The sequence below is a fragment of the Balaenoptera ricei genome, chromosome 17 (assembly GCF_028023285.1).
Source record: "Balaenoptera ricei isolate mBalRic1 chromosome 17, mBalRic1.hap2, whole genome shotgun sequence".
Lineage (NCBI taxonomy): Eukaryota > Metazoa > Chordata > Mammalia > Artiodactyla > Balaenopteridae > Balaenoptera > Balaenoptera ricei.
In genome coordinates, this window is record NC_082655.1 from 19,920,874 (window position 1) to 19,937,672 (window position 16,799).

At 38.5% G+C, this 16,799-nt stretch overlaps 1 protein-coding gene across 4 annotated transcripts in view; it reads right to left on the reverse strand.

The window, feature by feature from the left end:
- The window catches only part of COLEC10 (collectin subfamily member 10), a 164,240-nt gene that overhangs the window by 24,219 nt on the left and 123,222 nt on the right, over nucleotides 1-16,799 (reverse strand). For 2 of the 4 annotated variants that reach the window (XM_059901186.1, XM_059901184.1), the window contains exon 2: nucleotides 14,817-14,892. The exons of 1 other annotated variant lie outside the window; for it this stretch is intronic. Coding sequence is in view for 2 of the 3 variants with exons in the window: in XM_059901184.1 (XP_059757167.1) it covers nucleotides 14,817-14,892 (76 nt within the window). In the remaining variant the exon portion in view is untranslated. Of the gene's footprint in view, nucleotides 1-14,816; nucleotides 15,029-16,799 lie in introns of those variants that run through there. One more of the 4 variants, XM_059901183.1, reaches the window with a different exon arrangement.

Sequence of the window (16,799 nt, forward strand, 5' to 3'; positions counted from 1 at the left end):
TTTAATCTTTTGTCCAATTCCATGCACCCTGTAGGTCCAGCTAACGTGTCACCTCCTCTACCCAAGAGTCTTCTCAGCATCTGCCCCCATCTCCCTCTTTAGCAGTCTGGATTAATCTCATTCTCTGCAGGTAATTCCCCTCGGACTTCATAGCATCCACCACATTGTGTCACAGATGATGGGACGGGTTGGGGATGATATATTATTTTCTTTGTATCCCTAGTACTTGGTACAGGGTCTTACATGCAATTTCTCAATAAAGGTTTCAAAGTAAAAGGAATAACATCCTTAAAAACAAGATGGATAAATGTGAGGTTAATGAAAATACAGTCAAATTAATTACTAATTGATTGAAATGTCATTCTTAATAATGGCTGATTAATGAACTGACTTCAGCCTGCTGGGGGTGGGGGAGTCTATGGGAAAGGCTTATCATCTAGTAAGGCAGCCCAGGCAAATACAGACAGTCCCCGATTTACGATGGTTTGATGCAACAATTTTTTGACTTTACAGTGATGCAAAAGTGATATGCATTCAGTAGAAACTGTACTTCAGATTTTGAATTTTGCTCTTTTCCTAGGCTAGCGATATGCAATATGATACTTTCTCTTGAGGCTGGGTGGTGGCAGTGAGCTGCAGTTCCCAGTCAGCCATGCAATCATGAGGGTAAACAATCAATGCACTGACAACCCTCTGTACCCAGACAACCGTTCTGTTTTTCACTTTCTTTTTTTTTTTTTTTTTTTAACTAGGATTATTACTTATAACATTATACCAGAACATATAAGATTTTTAGAAATTTCATGTAATCTGTTTTTCACTTTCAGTACAGTAGTTAATAAATTACATGAGATATTCAACACTTTATTTTTTAAAAGATAATTTTGCCCAACTGTAGGCTAATGTAAGTGTTCTGAGCATGTCTAAGGCAGGCTAGGCTAAGCTATGGTGTTCCCTAGGTTAGGTGTATTAAATGCACTTTCAACTATGATATTTTCCACTTAGGAAGGGTTTATCAGGATGCAACTGCATTGTAAGTTGAGTAAGATCTGTACACAAATATCTGTCTCTACTGTTCCCTCCACTTCATATTTTTGTTTCCTCTTCTGATTTACCCATCTTCCAATATCACTGCCATGCTCCAATCCCCCAGGCTCAATACCCAAATTGGCTTTGACTCTTCCTCCTTCCTAACTCCCACCTTGATTCTTATTTTTTCTCACGTCCATCCTTTCTTTTTCCTTCCATCTCTACTGCCATTGTTTTACCTCTTCCTGTCCTCGTACACTAACCCGTGTTCCTTGCAGGTGAGCCCTAAATGGTCTTCATGGTGTTTTATTCACTGGTGGTTCCAAGGGCCTAGAATCGTGTCTGTTCTATACATAGTTGTTGAAATATTGGTTTCTTTGGATCTGAACTTCACTTTTTCAAACCATCCTGCAAACTAATCTGTATAAAATCACATTTTCATTATAAAGCTGCCCCATTCAAAACATTTCAGCAGTTCCTCTGTGTTTATAGGCCAAGTCCAAACTAATTAGTCTAGTGTTTGGACTTTCACAGACTGGTATCAATGGAACTTTCTGGCATTATTTTCTGACATTGACCTGCATAACCTTCTATTCCTGCCCAACTTGTCTATTCATTGTTCATTAAAATGTCTTTCAATGTTTGCTCCCACTGAAAGGTACATGGTTTTGTGTTTGAAATTCATCTCCTCAGGGGAAAAAGTTATAAAATAAAAGACATATATGACCATATGAGAAATTAAAAGTCTTTATATGACAAAAGATGCCACATAGATATATAAAGTTTATCAACAAAAATATGAGAGACAAGGAAAAAAATCAAACACTAAGACGTAAAAAATTTAATATTTTTAATGTACAAAAAGTTTTTGCAAATTGCTTTGCAATAAAAAGACAACAAATGAAATTAAAAGGTAATCTAAAAATATAAATAGTAAATGATGGATGAAAATGCCCAGACTCACTATTAGTCAGAAAAACATATACATGTAAATGTCAATATCATATTTTTCCATCATATTTAGTAATAATTACAAAAGATTAATTGCATCTGAAGTTGCCATAGCTACAGAAAGCACTCGGTCATTGCTTTTGGCAACATAAATTGCTACAACATTTCTGCAAAATAATCTGTCAATCATGATTAAAATAAAAAATCCACATACTCTATTTTACCTTAGCGAACCTATTTTATGGGACTTAACTGTAAGAACAAATGTATACATGAGAATGTTTGCTTGTAGTGGCAAAAACAAAAAAACCATAAACAATCTGAAAGTTTATCATCACGAGACTGATGAAAATATGAGGAATATTGTGCAACTACTAAAAATAATGAGAAAGATCTCTGAATAAGGAGTGAGCTCCATGTTATATTATGTAAAGAATGCCTCTTAGAGAGTCATATGCATATGATCCCATTTAGAAGAAAGAACAAATGAACAGAACAAATATAGAGAAAAGTGTTAATACCAAGCTATTAATGATGGTTACAGGAGAGATTTGGATCTGTAAAGGGAAGCGTCACAGTGAAAAGAGAGATCATTAGCTTTTTCTTTATATATCTTTATTTTGTACACACTTATACATGCTATGTGTTACGACAAGCCTGAATTACTCTTATGATTTAAAAAATAAATTATAAATAATATAAAGGAACTGTGGCCCTTTTCTCCTTTTATAAGTCGTACCAATGAGTCATCTCAAATTAAATTCTAAATTATCTGAATTTACTGGTAGGATTATTTCCTTGGTAATTCACCATCTGGCTCCTTGTTACTACTTTCTAATTGCTGCCTTGAAGTATTATTTAAAAATGCATTGTTATTTAACTTCAGAATGTAAGTTCCTTGTGATAAGGGCAGACATTCTACACTTTGTTCTCAAGAGCTGTTCAAACTTCACAATGTGCTCAATCATTCATTCCTTGGACAAATATTTACTGAATTTCTACCAGCTACCAAGTTCTGTGCTGGATCCTAGGGATACAACATTAGCTCGGACAAGACATGATCTAAGCCGAAAAGTTTGGTGGGAAGGAGGCACCAAGCAAGGTCTTGTAAATGTCATGAATCTTCTGAAATGGAAATTACTGCCTGCTTTGTTGGAGTCTAACAAGGTGAGCCTTTGGAAAGATCAATGATGTAGGGGTAAGGAGACTAGGCTTTTACTCATCTCTACTGCTCTCTCCTCAGATGACAAGATAACATATCAAATAAGAAAATAAAATGGAAGTGCTTTTTCAATATTAATATGCTAAACAAATGCAAGGAAATACAAAATGTAAGGAGATATGTATATTGTGACTAATTTATCACAATAATAATAATAATATCAACGTCAATAATGATAACAGCTAATGTTTATCGGGTGCTTGATACGGCCCTAGCTGGGTTGTTAGTATACATGGCATGTTGTCAGCCAGTCCCTTTACTGTGCCCCCCTCATTCCAGGGACCCATAAACTTCATTCCCCCTTCACCTCACTCCTGTGTAACCTAGCAAAGAAAAGTGAGAATTTCAAGAATCCTGCAATCTTTCCTACTTGAATTACAAAGCACCCACTCTTTGTTTTCAGGCTTATTTTGTTTAAAAAGAATTCCTACTTGGAACCTGCAAGTCTTCTGCAGTCACTGCATGTCTGAGTAACAGGGAGGAAAAAAACAAAAGGCAAAACACACCTAACATTATCCTTAATGAAAAATACAACATTAAGTTTTGTGGAGCAGGTTTTCTTCTGCCTGAACATATCATTCATTATTCAAATGCATTCACAGCCAGGTCAGCAGAAACAAATGCAAGGAGGAGGTATCCCATCCACCTAGGACTGAGTGCTGTGTTTCTGCAATGCAATGCAGTGGTTAAGAACAGGGCATCTGGGATCAGCACTCACTGGCTGTGAGATTTTGCAACTACTTCAATTCCTTCAGCCTCAGTTTCCTCGTTAGTAAATCAGAACAGTGAAATCTCTTCCCCAGGGTGCTGCGGAGAGGAGTAAATGTGATGATACATGTGAAGGGCCAAACGGTGCCTGGAATGCAGTTAGCACTCAGCAAATATTACCTTATGACGGCATCATCCAATCGGCCCCCAGAGTTCCTAGCCACTGGAAATTAGAGGGATACATATTTTCTAATAACCTATAAGGGAAAAGAATCTGAAAAAAATATATATGTATATCTTGGATATATATACATATATATGTACACCTGAAACTAACACAACATTGTAAATGAACTATACTTCAATCAAAAAAACAATAAAATAAAGAGAATGAGAAACCCCCCTCAAAAAAGAAAGAAAGAAAAAAGAAAAGAAATTAGAGGGATAAAAAGAAGAGGCCAAGGAGAAGCAATGCATCTTTTAGCTCACACCTTGGCTGTGCGGATTTGCCATGCCCTGGCTGATATATACTTTTTTTTTTTTTTTTAATTTTATTTATTTATTTATTTTATTTATGGCTGTGTTGGGTCTTCGTTTCTGTGCGAGGGCTTTCTCTAGTTGTGGCAAGTGGGGGCCACTCCTCATCGCAGTGCGCGGGCCTCTCACTGTCGCGGCCTCTCGTTGCGGAGCACAGGCTCCAGACGCGCAGGCTCAGTAATTGTGGCTCTCTGGCCTAGCTGCTCTGCGGCATGTGGGATCTTCCCAGACCAGGGCTCGAACCCGTGTCCCCTGCATTGGCAGGCAGACTCTCAACCACTGCGCCACCAGGGAAGCCCTGATATATACTTTTGCTTCCAGAGATTTGTGTATCTGGCATTGAAATGTTTACAATACTCTATAGATGTAACATACAATATTCTGTCTAAATTTTCTTTCAGTACAAAGTGGGGCAGAAAAAAATTTAAAGAAAAAGAGTAGTGTTGTTATTAAGTGTAAGTCATAACTGCTATTATATAAACGAATGTCCTGGTCCATGGATATCCCAACTATCTGTGAGAAAGGCAGTCCTCCCTGCTATCACTAAATAAGACAAAATATAAAAACTAAGAGTCGAGGCTACAGGTCATGTGATGAGCTTTTATTAAGAAAAAATGCCTAAAGAGTATTTATGATGTCTATTTTCAACTGCCTATTGGACTTTTCCATCTGGATGTTCATAGGTGGCTCAAACACAGTTTGGAACTCATTATAATCTGCCATTTTGCTTCTGAAATCTCTCTCTAATACACCCTCTTCTCCCTCTCCCGACAGCCTTAATGCATCCCTTGTTTTTAATTCATGTTGCACCAGGAGCTTCTCACATCCTTCAGTCTATCATCACCCCTTCCAAGAGATTTATCTGCCTGAAAAACAAATTTAATTACATCATTCTCCTACTCAAAAACTTCCATTGGCTGCTCTGGTTTAAATGATCATTTGGCTGCTCAGACCTGATAAATATCACTTCTACAGAATAGCTATGAAACCTGGGGAAAAAAATTTAAAAAAGAAAGAAAGAAAGAGAGAGAAAGAAGAAAAAAGAAAACCCAAGGTACAATGAAAATTAGGTTAACAAAGCATCATGAAGCATATGAATATTTACATAGAAGCCACTGGAGCTGGGATAGGGGAAATCATTCTGTCTTCTTCCTTATTAAAAGATCACTCCTATTTACCTAAAAGGAGGTAGAACGACACTTAGTTCCTCTTCCACTGGACACCCCTGCTCCAAGACTAGGTCTCTCCTGGCAAGAAAATTGAGTCAGTAACTTTGTTACATTAGTGATGTTTTTTGACATGGCAGAGCACTGCGCCCTAACCTAATGCCGAAAGGTGAGACAGAAAGGGATATAGGAGGACAGGCAGTGGAACGATGCATTTGGGTAGCTTCAGTTCCCAGTAATAAAACGTTTTAGGAAGGCACAGGGACACCTTGGGAGCTGTGAATGCTGGACATTTCAGTTTTGCATACGTTCATTTGTTCAGAGTTAAAATGTTAGTCAATCGGAAAGAGGGAGCAGGAAAAAGTCCCATGTTAGTGTTGTTGGGCAACATTAGAATAATACCAACATGGTATTGCTTTCCTTGATCATCAGGAGATGATAGATATAGATATAGATATTGTTGATTAAAAAATATGTACAACCTAAAAGTGGAGAGTTATGTTTTATTTGGCAGACAAACTGAGGACTTCAAGCGCCGAAGGCAGCATCTCAGGTAACCCCGAGAAAACTGTTGCGAGGAGGCGAGGGGGGAGCTAGGATATATAGGAGTTTTGCAACAAAGGGCAGGTAGTCGGAACAAAAGATTACTGTTTATGAAAGAAAACTAGATATCTCAAGTTTAGGAATTTAGTGCCTTTCTATGTATGGGAAGATGCAAGGGTCTGGGCTCACAGAAATCATTCCTTTGATATGCACCTCAGCTCTCTGGGGCCAGTATCCTGTGTTTTCTCATCTTGAGTTTCCTCAGGGCTCACCGTTGGGAGCGGCTGCAGTCTGATGGCTGCTGGATGGCAGGTATTCTTTCCTTCCTGTGTTCCCTCAGGGCTCACCAGCTGGCCTTTGGAGGTGGCTGCAATCTGTAATCGCTGATAACTGTGACATCCTTTGTTTACTGATATGACAGGCAATATTTTATTTCTCAATATAGATCTAGATACCTATGTATATGTTAATCAAAAATTGCCCATTTTAATAAAAATATAATGTCCCCTTAGGAGTACTCTAATGTAGGCAGGCAGGTCATATCCCTTGCCTTTGTACACTCTAGGTGAGCTTTATTTCAGTGTATTTGGTCTGTGCCTATGGTCTAGTACTGGCTTTTCCCCGAGATCATTGGTGGCATTGCCCAGCCTTGTTCTTCAAGTGCTAGGGCAACACTGATAAAACAGTTCCAGAGACGCTCCTTTGTGGTGTATCAAAGTCTCCCAGTCTCTTTGGGGACTCTCATTTTGGTCTGGAGCACATTGTCACACTTGCTGCCAACTTCCCATTGGACATATGGGCCTCTTCCTTTTGGTTGTCCTGTCATTTGGTCACTCAGCATGTGGTCTGATGAGAGAGAGATGACATTGTCATAGCTATTGGCTCTGAATATCAAAATCTTTTTCTCATCCTCACTCATCTCAGGCCAGGCAGAACAACACCATGTAAAATATTTTTGACTGCAACCAATATTGTAATGTCTTACACATACACCCATCCCTGGGTGATATGTTACATAAATGACCTTCAGAAGGGTCACAAACAAGAGTACTGTGCTTTAGTTTCCTTCTCTTTAATAGGGATAATGATTCCTATAATACGTCAGTGGAGCTAAAGCGAAATAATGGATAAACCCTTTGTAAATTCTAAAGACTCGTATTTATATGATTTATTTCACAGATACAAGCACTGTCAAGAGACCTGAAAGGATGCTTCCAGAGTTTTCAAATCAAGAACAATCACGATAAACAATTTGAAAACAATTAAATTATTCAGATGTTACTTGAATTGAGTCTCTGAGTGTCAGATTTTAACCGCATATATTTATAATTCTTTTATAAAAGAGCAGAGAAAGCTGTAAAATATAACTGAAAGAATTTTGGAAAACTATAGAATATTGCAGATCATATAGCAGTGTGAAAACCAGACAGACTGGTTATCAGTTGGAATATCCTGAAAAGAGGTAGAGGCCAAATAAAACCATTTCTAACAGAATTAGAAAGTTTCCAGAAGTAGTATTTCATAAACACAAATAAAAAGAGACACCTAAGTTGTATCTGGCCTACACATATGGCTAATGACCTAAGGCCAACAGAATTGCCTACCTAGGGCACAGACACTGGCTAAAGGAAAATATTCCTTAAAGGAAAAAAAAGAAGAAGAAGGAAAAATGGAAAAATAATTCTCATTCTCCCTTGGGTTTTGCTAATCTGTGGTTTTCTAATAGTTAAAGAGTCCTTAACAATGTGTCAGAGATGGTGCTAAATGCTTTATGTGGCTTAGCTGATTCCTCCTCATCACAATCCTATGAAGTAGTCATACCATTATTAACCCATGTTACAGATAAGAGGACTGAGGCTTGGTTTTTTCTGTCTTAATTCATTTAATCCTACTAGGGTGTATTTACACTATTATTATTCCTATTTAATTGATAAGAAGCCCCAGGCTCAACTGGAGAACTACAGAAAGAAAGCAACATTAGTGAAGAGAAAGGGTGGTCTCAAGTTCGTGAGTGTCTGATGAATAAAAGTTGACTTTGCAGTGAGACTAAAATAGGTAGGAAATGGCAGCAAGGAGTACAAGGTGGTGCATTTCCCTGGTAGATTTCTGTTTGTAGAACCAACGTTACAACCTATGAGCCTTTGTTTAGGGATGTGGGAGAGAAGGCTTATGGTGACTAGTAATAGCAATGGAAGCTAATGAAAAAAAATGATGATAGCTGAGCTGTACGCTAAACATGTCTTAATTTTCAAATTAAGCTGTTGAGATTGGCAATAAAATTATCTCCATTTAAAAAATGAGGACACTGAGACTTCAGATCACATAGGTAGGTAAGTGGCGGAGCTCAAATTCAAAACCATAGATTCTGTCTCCAAAGCCCATGACCTTTACCAACATGCAAGCACCTATTACTACAGTCCCTAGTAACGATTGATATATAGCCAAATTATTATGTAAGTGAGCTGGGGAGAGAAATGGTATAGGTAAAGGATACAACTTTCTTAAATGAAACAAACTAATTTTTTTTTTTTTTTAATTTTTGGTTATTACATCCTCACTCATCTTTGCCCACACTTTGATTGACTGGACTTTTATTCCTCCCCTGGTGACCTAACCTTGAAATGTTTTCTTGGCATCTATTCAAAGGGAAAAAGAGGAGAAAAATTGGTTCAGAACATCCATCCATTGGAATATAAAGTTGAAAAAGCCAAGCCTCTTAAAATTTTGGTCTGACCTTATGCATAACATACATATTAAAACTCTTAATGAAAGAATCCAGTGAATTAATACAATTTAAAAAAAGGTTTTGGGAAAATACCTACTTGCTTAACCTCTCCGATAAAGTCACCAGAAAGAAATCAGCAACTTAATTTGTACCAAGGTGACCGAGCTAAAACAATTCTGTACCATGTTTATACATTGACCTCCTTTTCTAATGTTAATTTATAAAACCGAAGGAAGGATCATTTCATGCCTAATGAGGATGATAAAACGTGAGGACAACGGTAGAACACGGCGGAATGAAACAATGACTGGCTTGGGAATCTGGAAGAGGAGTTTTAGCTCTGCCACCAATGAACAGCTGTGTGACCTAGAACAAGTGATTTTACCTCTCTGGGCTTCAGTTTACACAAATGTAAAAATAACTGGGGTTAAACCAAATAAACTCTGACAGTTACTTTCCACATAGTGAGACTTCTGACTGGAGTGCGAAAGTGACCCAGACCTTGCTCGGCATACTGGCCATCTGTTTGGAGGCTGAGAACACTTCTGGGAAATAACTCAAGTGTGTCAATTGCTGGGATCCAGAGCCATGTTCAGAAAAAATACTGGCCAGATTGAAGTCCATTTCCTAGAGGTAAGGGGTTTTCTGGGAAAGAAACTATCCCGTAAGACACAGGATAACGTCCTGGCAAAGCCACATGTACCTCGTAGTGTCTGGCACTTAGATGTGGGCCCTGGACCACCCATGCATGGGTTCCATAGGGACCAATAGGAGCTTTAAGCAAAAACTAAAGTAGCTGTTTCATCCTGCCCTGTAAAATCCTGTGATGCAGTCAACACTGCTTAGGGGCCCCTCCAGCTGATTAGACGGTTTAGCATTCTGATTGGAGCCTGAAGTCCAACTAGAATTGAATTGGGTTCCAACCTGCCACCTTCCAGCTGTGTGACCTTAGGCTAGTGACTTAATAGTTCTGAACCTCGGTTTCCTCATCTGTCAGATGAGAATTATAATGCCTTCTTTCTCAAAGTCTATTGAGATAGTTCAACTTAAAACTGGCCGGATAGCACTCACGCAGGGCCGGGTCAATGGCATCTATTCAATGTGTGTTAGTATTGCTGTTGCCGCCACCATGATTGAGGTGGTCATTACAGTCATGCTGAAGGGGAGAGAGCCTTTCTTGGCCCCATGAGTTCATCACAGGCCAGTTGCGTGGAGTCAAGATGGTTACTTGTAGGAGTTGCAGTGCCCTCAGAAGCAAAGGAAAGCCTTCCTTACTGAGGGAAGGGCACTGAGTTAGTGGCCAGGCCAGGTTGAGACAGGGGTACCAGGGAAGCGGTGGCACGGCTGTGCTTAGAGAAAACCAGTGGCCACTGGTGGGAAAGTTCTTTGACCACTGAAGTGGTACAATGACAGTGTCTCCCAAGACCAGCTGTTTTCTTGGAAGCATTGCAACACATTTTGGGGAACTGCAAGACATCCTTGGAAAGTATTTTCAAGGAACGGTCAGGGGATCTTGGAAAATTTGGGTTTGTTTATTTCATCAAAAATATTTATTGAGGGCTTCCCTGGTGGCGCAGTGGTTGAGAATCTTCCTGCCAATGCAGGGGACACGGGTTCGAGCCCTGGTCTGGGAAGATCCCACATGCCGCAGAGCAACTAGGCCCGTGAGCCACAATTACTGAGCCTGTGCGTCTGGAGCCTGTGCTCTGCAAAAAGAGAGGCCGCGATAGTGAGAGGCCCGCGCACCGCGATGAAGAGTGGCTCCCACTTGCCGCAACTAGAGAAAGCCCTCGCACAGAAACGAAGATCCAACACAGCCATAAATAAATAAATAAATAAATAAATAAATAAATAAATAAATAAAATTAAAACTCACAGCCCAGTCTCCAGAAGGCTAATGGAGGAAAGAAGTAGAGGGAGGGAGAGGGAATAAGAATTACAGTGACTGTAACTTAAAAAAAAAAAAAAAATTTATTGAGCAATCGCTATGTGTCAGGAACTCTTCTAGACAGCAGGAAAACACACTCAGCAAGATGAACAGGGTCCCTGCTTTCATGAAGCTTGTATTCTAGGACTGACTGTAGATATATAAAAACACAAGGGATTTCATTTAGTAATAAGTCTGTGAAAATAACAACAAAATATCTTGGGAACTATGACAAAGAGTGAAGGGGGTCGTCAGGCAAGGCCCCACTGTGCAAATGGCATTTGAGCTAAAACCAGAATGAGAAGAAGGAACTCTCCTTGGGAAGACCTGGGGCAAGTTTGGGTCAGACAGAGGGAACATCAAGTGCGAAAATCCTGGGTCGGGAATGGGAGACAAAGCAAGGATGCCTGAAGCAAACTACAATTGGACAAGTAGTTTGAGGTGGGAGAAGTTGGGAGAAGCCAGATGGATCGCAAAGGAGCTTTAAGACCACATACATGGACATACACCCAAATTTCATTGAAAGAAAAACCTCCTAAACCAAAAACCAAAATAAGCAATAGGGTGAAATATCATTAATTTCCAAACAAACGAATGAAGTGATGGAGTTCATTATCAAAGAGGAGGCACGTCATCACTTTCAGCATGTTTTAGGGTCCAGTACAATGTTGGGCTGTGAGCTTGCATAAATTCCATGTTCTGAGGCAGAGTCCTATCCATTTATCAAAAAGGGGTCAGTGGGCTGTATTTCCAAACATGATTCTAATAGACTCTAGTAGATGTCATGGAATGATTGTGGACACAGAGCCAGAAGGCCAGGGGTCAAGTTCAAATTGCATGACTGTGCAACATCTACGTGGAAGACCTTGGGACCTCCACTTGGCCTCATAGAGACTGTTTCCTTACCTTTAAGGTTAAAGTAATTGCTACCACGTAGGAAAACTGTGAAACTTAAACAAGATAATGTATTTGAAAGTTCCTTGGAAATTGTGAAGCATCACCCAAATATTGCTTATTGGTTTTACATTTCTTTTTAACAGTTCTTGTTAAAATTTCTTGTCATTGCTGTTTTCAAGTAAAACCACTAGAGGTCAGAATTTCACACAAATTGGTTAAAGAAACCACCAACGTGGGGGAAAAAAGAAGAGAACATTTTCCTACTAAGCAGCATAAAATAATAAGTTTAAGGCATAGAAAGAAAAATAAAAATGGCTTTCAATGAAGAATTTTTTTACAACTAGAGCAATACTCATTCTCAAAATTACTACTCAACAGACTTAGACAAATAGGAAGGAGAAGGAAAGATAAATAGAATCTGTTAAGTATCTATTCATAATGTCTACACAGCTTAAAGTTCACTTTGATTATCCGATGTTATTCTTAAAAGAGGTCTGTGATGAAGCTCATTTTGCAAATAAAGAAACTGAAGCATAAACAGATGTAATACCATACTGAAGATCAAGCAGATTCAATCCAATGTCTTTTTTTCCCACTAAGTCAAGCTTGGGAAGTAATGCAATAAAAAATGGTGTGTCTGTCTTAGACAATACATTATATGACAGAGTAGCATTAATGGTTTTCCATTTGCAACTCTCTATATTTTTATTAAATTCCAAGTCTCCCAAATGAATTTAGGGAAAACTCCTTTTATTGTTTGTTTCTCAGAGTATCTGGAAGTTTCTGTGCACAGTGCTGATAAATAGGGTATTGAGATGATTAGCCATGGAGAAAAATATAGACCAGCTTGCTCTTAAAAAAATATATTAAACAAAAGCAAAAGCAGTTCTTTAAAATGTTTAAAATGTTTGCTTAGCCATCAAGCTTTTTTTTTTTTCTTTGTCATTTTGTAGAGATAAATATACAAATCTGCCTTATTCATGGGTGGGGAGGACTGTCACGGTGTTCATGACAGGAGGAAGTAGAGTAGATGGCAGTTTATATCTTGAGAGAAGACAAAATACCATGCCTTGTGTTTTGGTGTATCCACAATGTCTAGCACAGGACACAGAACAGAGGAAGGGCAGTGATAAATAGGTTTTTGATGTTATGCATGTGGTACCCATACAGGCAATTTGCAAATTAAAAATGAGTTAACTGACCCCAAGAGTTTGCACTCTAACACCAGCTTTCAATGTAGGTACAAGTTCTAAGACAAGTTCTTCCTTAGCTTGAAACCTTTAGAATCCCACATGATGCCTGGGACTTAGTTGGCATTTAGTACGTTCCAGAATCTTGGAATCTTTTTAATAAGAAAGCCACTGAGAACCCATTTGATGCCAAGTCCCCAGGTTCTAGGGGAAGAAGAAATCATACCAAGTCCATAACTTAGTTCTGAAACCCAGAGTTCTAGAGGGCTTCTTCCCAAGTCTTTCTTCCCCAGGAGCACTTGCTTCTTCATTCTGTCACATTTCTGCTTGTAATCATCTCATAATTTCTACACAGGCTCAGGAAGAGAGTTAAAGAGGTTTCCACTGTCTGAAACCTTAGAGTTTCTAATGGGAAGGGAGAAGTTTTGTGTTAAGTTAAAAAATGAGGGTTGGAAGACTCATAGTGGACCCCACGCTGGAATCCAGCAAATATTAATTGCCCTCTGCTCTCCCTCGTAAATTATTTACATCTCCATTGCTCATGACACTAATGCATATAATTTAATGCATCGCTTGTGCCTAAAATAGTGCTTAGCACTTAATAGGTATTCAATATACGTTGGCTGAGTTGGAATGAATAGAATTGTTGAATTGGACGATATTTTGGACATTATTTGAACAATTCTTTGTCCATTCTTCTTCCAGTTTGAAAGTTGCAGTTTCTCTGCAAGGAAAACTGCTTAACAGTTCTATTCTAAAATGGATTCTCCCATTTGAAGGGACAGAAAAATTTTAATTTTTAGCATTTTCCATGAAACCCAAGGAATAATACAAAGTTTCCTCTATTCTATGAAAAGTCCAGTAATGGTTTTAAGTACTTTATTTCTAATTGAAACTTTGTTTTCTGAACATTTACCCTCGCATTATTCATTTATTCACCCAAGAAATTATTTGGAAGCCCCAAGGCCTCATTGTTCTTCCCTGCATTTATTTTATGGTATCAAAGGTTAAAACTTGGATTGCAATCTTAGGAGGAAATTAATTCACTGATTAAGAAAAATGCACTTTAAGCAATACACATTTAAATAACTGACAAGCATGGGGCAATGTTTTTCTATTTTTTTTTTTTAAAGACCCTTTTTTTCCTACTTAAAATTTTAAGCAGATGCAATTCTTCCACCATGTAGCCTGGAGAAACATAGCATGAATTACTAATGAGGGAGCACCAATTTGTACTGCAGTGACCACTTTCAGAACAAAAGGGTCAGAGCTGAAACCAGGAAAACAGCAGCATTTTTTACCAACCAATTGCCTGAAGCGCATTTGGACCTTGGCTCTACTTGAAAAAAAAATGTTTGCAATATTCTATCATCCTTCAGCTGAAGGCACTTGGCCCTAAAACTCCACTTTCAAATAAAGAAATGTTCATTTCTATGCCACCTCCAATCCTTGATGAAAATTTTCCTCTTCATTGGAACCCAGAAGCCCATTAATTTATGAAATATATGAAAGAATTCATTTTTACTTTACTGAGCTTTTGTCTAGTAGCTTTACCAAAATCAGCCTGAGAAAGCAGTTGGAGTAAAAACAGCCCATGAACAGAGATGTTCTTAAGGAAAGGATTCCTGAATGTCTTGCTTGTGTATCTCCCCTGGAGCAGCATGGAAGATGAAACTTCCCCCTGCCCTGGGTGAATTCCATCACATCCCTGGAGGCCTTCCAGCGCCTCCCCACGTTCTCTTACCTAACATCAAGGGAGATTTTAAAATAAGTAACAAGACATTGATTTTTCTAAAATAGAAGGAAAGTGAGAGAACTCTAAGGAGGGGAGTAGAGAAAGTCATTGGGGGCTAGAGTGGGGTTGAGAGATGAAGTAAGAGCTTACTTACTAGATATGAACATTTCATTTTTCTTTCCTCACCTTTGGGTCCTGGTGAAACTGTGTGTGTGGCACAGACTTCAGTCGTAGGACGACTATCAACGTCCAGACCCAGACTCTGAATTTGCAAAAGAAAGAGCACCAGGAGGATGAATTGATTCCTTCGAAGATGGGCTCCAAAGCCACCCATTGCTGTGGTTCTTCAAAAAAGAGCTGCCCAGAAGTGCCAAATAAACAGCTTTATTTTAAATAAAACCTTCTTCTCTGGTGAAGAAGGGGAAATATCTGGAACACACATTCCAAAAAGGGCTGTAAAAACAGGAAGGAAGCATATCCTAGGTTGTTTATTTTCTCAGTGTTCCAAATGAACCATACATTGTCCAGACTGTTTATTTTCAAGTGACAACAGTTTATTGAAAATTATCTCTGAACTAAACACTCAAGTGTGCAGGTCAGCAGAAACAAATCAGAGAATAGAGGAGACAGAGATACCTTCAACTCAGTGCATGAATGGATAATTTAATACCCAAATTGCACTTAAATGTTGGGGTTCCAGAAAGATTGAGCCAGAGATTTCTTGAATTACCTACATATTATGTAATCGTTATGCATGGCATTGAGCTTTTTCACAAGGAAATATTCATTACTTGCTGCTGGTGGCAGTTGAACACTAATACTCCCACTGATCTCCATGACCTTATTTCTTTCTTCTCTTGCTACAAAGAATTGTCTTGGGATTGAACCCCAAAGGAAGGAACACCACTTCACTGCAAAGCAATTTTGCAATAAGTATCAAGAATATTAAAAATGTTTATGGCCTTTGCCCTAGTAATTGGCCTTCTGGTACACTTTCTGAAAAAAATATTCTGAAATGTGGGCAAAGCTTTATTTAAAAGATGTGGCCAAAAGGCGAAAGGACATCAGTTGCTTAATGATATGTTAATGGTTGGCAAATCATCGTTAAGTACAAATGCATGAGAGAATAGCACGACAATTTTATTAAAATGGTGTTTTCAGCAAGTTTTTGATAAAATGGGGAGAAAAAACCTTGTGGTATCACATTTGTTAAAAGCAGACCAGATATAGATACAGATAATGTAACTACAAATATAGACATACATACAGAGATAGAAATAGAGATCTCCTTCTCTCTCTTTCTACATTTATCTGTTATCTGCCTATCTATCTACATATCTATCTATCTATCCATCCATCTGTCTGCTTACCTATCTGTTCCATCAACCCCATGGCCTGTATGAGTAGCCTAGACTTTGTATGTGTAGCCTAGACTTAGTAAGATTCTGAAAAACTAGAACCAGGTCATATAGCAGGGAGATTTCTTACCTTCTCCATTCTTGAAGAGGCATGTTAACTAAGAGTTGGGCCAGAAGGGGTTTTGGACCTAGTTTCTTTGAAATTGGAAAAGAAGAACCTTACATATTCTGATAAGAACTAATAAGGAATTATCCCTAAGAGATGTCATTTCAAATTATGGTCAATCTAAGAAATACAGGTAGATTTGTTTCTTATGGCTACTGTCACAAAGTATCACAAACTAAGTGGCTTAAACAACAAAAATTTGTTGTCTCACTATTCTGGATGCTAGAAATCTGAGATCAAGGTATTGGCAAGGCCATGCCTCTTCTGAAGACACCAGGAAAGGATTTGTTCCAGGCCCATCTCATAGCCTCTGAGTGCCTTGGCTTGTGAAAGCATAACTCCAATCTTCAAGTAGAGTTCTCCCTGTGTGTGTGTCTCTGTGTCCAAATGTTTCCCTTTTTATAGACATACCATTTATAATGGATTAGGACTCACCTTAATGATCTCATTTTAACTTGATTACCTCTTTAACAACCCTGCGTCTAAACAGAGTTACATTATGAGGTATTGGGTGTTAGAACTTCAACACGTAATTATTTTTGCCTGGGGAGACTCAATTCAATCCATAACAACAGGCGTGTAGTGTAACTAAACTGATCTTTTCATAAGCAATACAGGGAAAGGGAGGGAAAGGAACTGGCATTG